This window comes from Candoia aspera, chromosome 2 (assembly GCF_035149785.1).
Source record: "Candoia aspera isolate rCanAsp1 chromosome 2, rCanAsp1.hap2, whole genome shotgun sequence".
Lineage (NCBI taxonomy): Eukaryota > Metazoa > Chordata > Lepidosauria > Squamata > Boidae > Candoia > Candoia aspera.
The window spans coordinates 132,571,751-132,579,978 of NC_086154.1; the positions used below are offsets into that span (position 1 = coordinate 132,571,751).

At 43.0% G+C, this 8,228-nt stretch overlaps 1 protein-coding gene across 3 annotated transcripts in view; it reads right to left on the reverse strand.

Moving 5' to 3' along the window:
* The window catches only part of RBMS2 (RNA binding motif single stranded interacting protein 2), a 72,155-nt gene extending 69,652 nt beyond the window's left edge, over nucleotides 1-2,503 (reverse strand). Inside the window, exon 1 of one of the 3 annotated variants that reach the window (XM_063293651.1) lies at nucleotides 2,324-2,503. In XM_063293651.1, the coding sequence (XP_063149721.1) occupies nucleotides 2,324-2,389 (66 nt within the window). In that variant the 5' untranslated portion in view covers nucleotides 2,390-2,503. The remainder of the gene's footprint in view (nucleotides 1-2,323) is intronic. The other 2 variants (XM_063293649.1, XM_063293650.1) reach the window with 2 other exon arrangements.
* Between the last annotated feature and the right edge of the window lie 5,725 nt (nucleotides 2,504-8,228).

The following is an 8,228-nucleotide window of genomic DNA, read 5'->3' on the forward strand; positions in this document are numbered from 1 at the left end:
GCTTCTTCAGACTCACTCCCCCATGGATCTTGGCCCTGCCCATTTGGAGTGCTGCACTTGACATGTTGGGCAGTGCATGTAGCCCTCCAGCCCACAGACTGGGCATTCCTGTTGTAGATCCAAGTCCCCACTATGCACAGATACCATCAGACTAACTTCCAGACATGCATCAGTCTACCTACATTGTGACCCTTCGCCTGATCAAACACTCACTATTTATATCCAGATATGCACACCCATAAGTCTGCTGTCATACAAATTCAATATTGTAAACATCTAAGTGGAATTGCACATTTACTATCACAGTTACACCTGTTCACCAGTGCATACAAAAGTGAATTTCCTCCTCATTTACTGTTGGCAATGTAATTACCAGAAAACAGGCACTTACACACTGCACCAAATCCATAAAACCAAATTTTAGCCCAAGTAAATTCACTCAAGTGAACTCTAGAAATACAATATAATAAAGGCATTTTCAAACTCACTTTTCAACACACACATGTAATTTGGGTGCACATGGTGGCAAAAGTGAGAAATGTACATCCATATACACACCCCTACAGAAGTGATAGCAACTTTACTTTAAATCTAAATGGTGCCTGGTGATTTGTCCTTAAGTGGGCTTTTAGAACAAGCCAATGTGCATGTTCATAAACAGCATATAACACACAAATCCTGCTCTGATCCTTCCCAACCTACATCACTCTTCTACCATCCTACAAGTTCAGCCTACCTATTTGTATATATTTCCATCATCTAATAAATCAGAATGAGAAAATGTGACCCAGGTTTGAAGACAAGCTGGCAGGGAAGCACAGGGAGGGTAAAACAGCTAGAAATCCTTCAACTGCTACCCATACCCATCCCAAATATGGACAAACACAATTAATAATCCAAATTTGGCCTGCTCCTCCTTGTCAGGTTTCTGCCCAACCTCTTTATTACTGTGGCTTTAATGTGCCCATTCATTGACCGTAGAACCTTCAGCTCCTGCTTTTAGCTATGGAGAGGACACAGAGGAATTTTTTTAAAAGGAGAAAGAGTCTCGCCCCCACTCCATTTCTTTTAAATTCACAACATAAGCATGCAAGGTCATTCAGTGAATCAACAATAGAGATAAGCTATTCAAAATGCTGGAAGTCTTGATTCTCAATTCCTGCCTTTGCACCCCACCTTCCCAGCCCCAATGGAGAGATAACTAGGTGCCTCAACGCCCTGTACCCACACTAAACCACACTTCTTGCCACAGGGAAAACTAATCCACGCCCCAATCTTCAAGCGAAGCAACCAACCAACCAGGCTAGCCAACCTGCATTTTCCATAGCTGACAAGGCCCTTCAGGTTTCCAGTGATAGCTTTGGTGTGTGTGTGTGTGTGTGTGTGTGAGAGAGAGAGATGTGTGGTGGTGGGGGTCATACAACTCCCACCCTCCCACCCCGGGCAAACACATTCGCTACAACTCGCTTGCTGCTTCCTGCAAGCTAGATGTTCCATCTTCCTAGGCACACATACTTCTGTCTCCCATTCCTGAGACATGGGGGACAGAAAGGGGGTGGGGGAGAAGAGAAGGCTTCTTTATGGCACAGGCTGCCTGAGAACACATGGATGCCATAGAAACCACATCCTGGAACCCCACCCTCAAGAACACCCAGTGAGGGGTGGGTTCGGAAGTCTGTCTCACCCTAGAAAGCATCAGGAGAGGGTTAAAAACCAGGCCTTGGTGTGATTCTGACTTGAAGCCCACGTCTAAAACCTCTACTGTGACTTCTTTCCAGAAACAGAAAGACCACCCCCAGTCCCTTGGGGATCCATTGCCTCCTTCTCTTCCCCGGGCAAAGTCCTTGAAGCAGGGGTGCTGGGAAGAATGTAGGGAGTATCTGTGTCTGGGGAGAGCCAGCAACTGCTGTGATTTCACTGCCTGTCTCTGTTCAGTCTCCCCAGCTCTTTCGCCTTTTTTTTTTTTTGCGCCGGACTCAAACTCGCCCTTGGGAGCACTCTGGCCTTAGCCAGGGGGCTGGTAGACTGGGGACAGGGGGGTGGTTTCCACCAAGGGAACAGAGGCCAAGATCAGCCAACCCAGGAGATTTGTTTCCCTGTTGAGAAGGCAACCTTCTGGTCTCCCCCCAAACTGGAAAGACCCTATTTCCTTCATCGCTGCCACCACCCCCTCCCCTGCAGTACTAGGATATTCAGAAGAGTGGGGGGAAACCTTCGCAACACCACCACCCCCTTTACCTCTCCTCCCTCTTTAAGCCAAGGACGTTTCCAAGATCTTGGGAAATAGGAAGCGGGGGGGGCATGGGGTGGATGGCTTCCTTACCTTCTTGTTGCTCTTGTTGTAGCCAAAAGTGGCAATTCCTGCACGAGGAGGCACAGAAAGAAGCATTTTCGCTTTAATGTTAGAGAGCTTGGGAGGGAGGGGAGAGGGGGGGAAGAAAGAGAGAGAGACACACACACACTCACACAGAGAGAGAGAGAAGAGAGAGAGAGAGAGACAGGGCTTCTGGCTTACGTCACCAAAGCAAGCCAGCTTGGAATCTAGGGCTAGGGTGCCTGCTTTCCGCCAGGTCCTAATGCCTACGCTAGGCAAACCAAGAGAGGTTCCTTCAAAAACAGCTGGAAATTTGGAAAACTAATTGCAGAAGTTAAACCGTAAGTGACCTTACACGCCAAGAAGCATTCCTGCCACTAACTTCAGCCTCTGGCTGCACCGAAAAATAGCAATTTCATATGGCTAAACTCTTCATCCGGTGTCCAGCAAACGCTGGCAATGCCCCCTCTTTTCACCACACAGGATGTAACATGCCAATAATTGCCCAAACCATGCTGCATGATTAATGAGCATCCTGCACAGATCCAAACTAAAACCACATTATGATTGCTGCAGGAGAATATGCTGTACTCCAGATTTCCTAGGATAGCCAGTTTCCAATGTGTCTTTTGGGCCATACATTCCTCTCCTGGATAAAACTGATTCTTGTGTGTCACTTTCAGAATTGAGTGGAGTCTCACAGCATTTTACTTGTTCAAGCCATCACACGTTTTTCAAATTCTAGAGCAAGTTTCCTTTTCTTAAAATCAAAAGAGGTTTACTCTTAACAACCAAGGTTTAGAATCAGACTCAGAGCAGAGAAGCCAGTTTCTTGCTGACTGTGGATAATCCATTGCTCTGGGAGCAGCTCCAGCCTGGAAAAAAGCAAGACCACAGTTCTTCATTACCGGGATAGCTTTCCCTGATGGCAAATAATTCTGCCATCCCAATATGAGAAATTTAATTTACGACTGAATACTCTGCTATATTGATTGATAAGTTCCAAATGAATTACCCACCCTCTTGTGGAGATGGGGATAACTCCAAGGAGGCAAGGTAAGATCATGTAATCAGACAGGGATGCAACATGCAACTTCCTCTCAGCTCAGCTGTCTCTAGAACAAATCAAATAGTTCTCTTTCATGACACTGTATTGTTTGAGGTATTACTGTTCTGAGGGGTGGGGGGAAGTAGTCCCAAGTTCCTTGCAAGTTGGGATTGTAATGTACAATTTCTATCATACGTTGTACAGAGATTAAGTTCATGTATCACACAAAGTCCCAGTTCGCTTCCCATGCATTGCTGAGTAAGCCACAACCACATTATATGAACTGAGACATTATGTCTTGCAAACCAAGTCTTAGCACACTTATAAACCTAACCACTGCATTTAACAAACCATGGTTAAAGCAAACCATGTCTTGATGCATATAACCTCAACATCACTGCATTATAACTGAGCAGTATTCAGATGTGTGGTCAGTTTTCAGCCAGAGAGCTTTGGGTAGGGGATAAGGCTTTCTCCTATCTATGCAAATATTCCAAAGAGAATAAAAGTACCCTCCACTTCTGCTGTGAGAAAATTAAAGGATTTAGCAAGCCATGAGAAACAAAGAAAAGACATAAGATGCCCATTATAGTGTTTGCATAACATTAGGAGTGCAAAATTCTCCAGGAGCTTCTTTGCCCTGCACTAGGGAAAAATACCTCCTCTTAAAGCCAACAAACCTGTACTGTTTTTAACTAGAGCCAGTCTTTTGTACATTTAAGGAATGTTAAATGTCCGTTCAACTACTGACAAACAGACATACCTCACAGCAGTATACTTTTGCTGGGAAAATACGTTTCCCCTGATCTCCTTGGTATGGTAGGTGCTGAAACTGGGCACTCAGAAAAAGCAGCGACAGGCAACTGAGGACAGGCAACTACTACTAAGTCAGTCCTGATGTTCTTACCTGCCCTCAAGGATTTCTTAGCAGCTCTTGATACTCCTGATCATTAATGTTGGTCTTGGGAGACACAGCGATATGATGGTTTGTGCCTGGAGGAACGGTTTCTAAAAGTAGAACTGTGTTAAAGGGTCTTATATGATATCACAATAGTCTGTTCTATCTGCTTCAGCTTTTATTATCTACATGAAATCACTTTCCTTCGCTTTGGACTGACACCTCTACCATTCCTTTCCATTTTCTGTTGTGGAACTTCTGAGCTGGTCTCTGGAGCTGCTTCCTGGAATGGGGTACGGTTGAAGCTAAGACTTAACTCAAGCAAGAGGAAAATCCTGTGCGTAAAAAATCCAACACTTCAGGATGGTGGCTTACAATCATACCTTGATAAGCAGGCACCCTGGAGTATGGGGAACCTATAGTGGCTGCAATAATTAGGAATTATTGTTACCAGTTTAAGCAGGTCTATTGAGATAACATCTGAACAGAATGAACCTTATTTCAGTTTTCCATGTTCTATTGCAATCATCTCCAAACTTCATGCTCTCCAGTATGTAGACTTCAATCCCAGCCTATTGCTGGCTAGGGTATCCTGGGAGCTGGTCCACACTTCTGCAGAGTTTCTTTCTAAAGATGGCTCAGAAAAACGTGTATTAATACTGGCAACTGAACACATATATAGGTAGTCCTCGTTTAACAACCACAATTGGAACTGGAATTTTGGTTGCTAAGTGATGCAGCCATTAAGCAAATCCAACCTGATTTTTGCAGCAGTTGTTAAGTGAATCACATGGTCATTAAGCAAATCATGTGGTTCCCCATTGATTTTGCTTGCTAGAAGCTGGCTGGGAAGATAGAAAATGACGATCACGTGCCTGTGGGATGCTGCAACAGTCGTAAGTGTGAGGGCTGGTCCTAAATCGTTTTTTTCACTGCCATTGTAAGTTTGAACTGTCGCTAAATGAATGGTCATTAAGTGAGGACCACCTGTATATATACCAGCTGCAATGGTTACACCAGTGTTTCTGGTATAAACGTACTGGCATTGGGCTTTAAAGCCCTAAATTCTTTAGGTCCACTTGAATGACTGAGTTTCAGTAGTAGAGGGCCTATAGCATACACCAGCCTGACAAAGAGATCAGTCGATGGGCATAAGGAATAGGGCCTTCTTGAAAACAGCCCTTTGTTTATGAATTTGGTTCCAACTGATATTGACTAGGTTCAAATTGCAGACCTTCAAGTGGGTCATTCTTTATATGGTGTTCTGATTATATTGCTAGCTTGATTTTACCATTTTTAAAAAATGTTGTGTTATGATTATCTAGTTTACGTATTTATACCACCTTGGAAAAGCTCACCCTAAAAGTGAACTGCAAAACTTTCACTGAGATAGCTAAACAGAAATCCATCCAATCCTTTCTTTCCTGTTATGATAAGTGCTGTATTCAAGAACCATCAATAGCAGCTTGATGATTCGTCTGCAAAACTTCTGCAATCAGTTGGAGATTCCACCAAGTCACTGCCCAGGAACAGCTCTGTGAACAATGTGTCAACGGCAGGTGCATTCTTCACTTGCCTTCTCCTCCCAGTTTCCTCTTGTTCATGATTTAAGACGAATAGGCCCCTAGGTGGATGGATCCTTTACTATCCTGGTGAGACTCCTCTGCTGGATCTTGATCTGCTGGAACATTCAAGTGTAAGGAAAAGGCACCTTACATAAGAGAAAGAAAGGCAGTTCAGCACCATATTCTCTAGCTCAGCCTTTCTCAATCTTTTGACCCTGGAGGAACCCTTGAAATATTTCTCAGGCCTCAGGGAACCCCTGCACATTCAGGCTCTAATATATGCCAGAAGTTACAAAAGTAAGGTATTTGTTTCATGTGTAGGCCTGTATATGCATTAACAGTCTTCTTAAGCTAAAAATAAAGAATGAAACTTACTTTTTTAATGTGAAGTTGCCGAAACTTGAAATAATTTTTTAAATAAATCGTGATCTCCCAGGGAATTCCTAGTGACCTCTCACGGAACCCTGGTTGAAAAAACCCTGCCTACTGTAACTGATGGGGGAAAAAAAAAACAGCAAAGGGATAAGCAGACTCTCCTCCTTTCATCTGAACAGTCCTCTATCACATTCACATCCTCATTTTTGTGACCTCCCACACAGTTGCCTATTTCATACATTATACTAACGCACAGCTTGCTTCACCGTATGCAAATCCCATATGAGTGAGTACTTACAAGCTTTCCTTTCTTTAGGTCAGCACTGCAGAGATTTTCCACTTCAGACATGTTCAACGGTTTCAAAGCTGTATGATATCTGTTATTCAGGTGCTTATTCTAAAAAAATTCAGAAGGTAAAAATGCATAGCAAGTGCATACTATTTTACTGCCCTGCCCTATATTGTTTCAACTTTTAGCTTCTTTAAATGCAAAGGACACACCACATAAGACATGTCAGATTTTAATTTAATTTTCACTTCAAAGAATAGACCAAACACTTGAGCAAATCATGGATACTGAGACAAGGATGATAATTTAAATCCTATTCATTTGCACAGGAAAAGTTTCCAACTCAAAGCGTTCCAGAAAACTTACATATCTTTAACACTGCACAAGTCTAAAAGAATTTCAAGCTTATTCATTAGATGTGACTGTAGGGAAAGTCTGGAGAATGCACTGGTTTACTACCCTTTATTGGACTAAGCGTATGAATTCAAATATCTCAAGGTTGGGAAACCTCTGGCTGAATTACAACCTTCAGCAGGATGCCAACTATGAGGGACACAGAGAATTGTAATTCAGCAGTATTTGAAGAGCCACGGATCTTTCCCTCCCTGCTTTAGACCGTTACCTAGAAAGCACTAGTCAGGTTCTGATTTCATAGGATTGTTTCACCAGCTGAACAACTTTAGCTTTTGGGGAAGCATTCCAGTGCTGTGTTCACATAATATACTAAGCCAAGATGGTGTGTGTGTGTGTGGGGGGGGGGTGCTGGATGAATAAGTGGTTGGGTTAATATAACATACTAATTCAAAAGTGAACCAAAACACATTATGGCTTAGTATGGGAAGTGAATTCATCCAGCTTACGATGCACTGTTAGGCCATTCTTCCATCTGCCCTACCTGAATGGACAATGTTACATATGCTCCCCCATAGTTTTAGTCCAAGTAGAAAAATGGGTAACGAAGGGGCAACCTTATGTTCTATTACCGATGCTGCCCTGAGGAACCCTTACTAAGCATCTGAAGAATCTCAGAGTTGTCCAGAACAGAGTTTGAAAACCATTAGCCTAAAGGCATCCACCCTCCTCTTGCTACCATAAATTCCGCAGAGACATGATTTCCCGCAATTCATAAAGGCAACAAGCTCCCCCTGAGCAGCTCATCTTGTTCCAGATAATTATAGCACTTCAGATCTATTTGCATGGTAAACCAAAATAAAAATAGGTTCCCTATAACCAGAATTATGAGTTAAGCCCTCAGACCAGAAATATAACAAGCCTTGGACAGTCAGAATTAGCTCAATACCATGGGCTAGAGATTCTCCCTATGTTCTGCCTTTCCTTCCTTCCTCCCTTCCCTTCCCTTCCCTTCATAAAGGCTGCGTTGCTTACTGTGCTGCTAAACTAACGAATGGTTAACAGTGGGTGCGCCATTTTAGATTCTAATACACATGGCTCTTTAGCTTACCATGTATCAACCAGAGCTTTAAACCAACAACAAGCCTTCATTTTAAATTATAGTTTGCGCAAAACTAAAATAGCAAATTGTTTGGGGTTTAGATGGCACAACATGTCCAAGGCTCTGGTTAAAGAGCCAAGTACAATGGAAAGTAAGGTGATGGCGCGGTGTCATCAATTTGAGCTTTTTAGCTGCACATGTCATGTGAACCCACACATAATTTAGCAGGGACAATTTTATATTGTCATGAATTTCACAGTAGAAGAGATATAAATGTAAAATATAT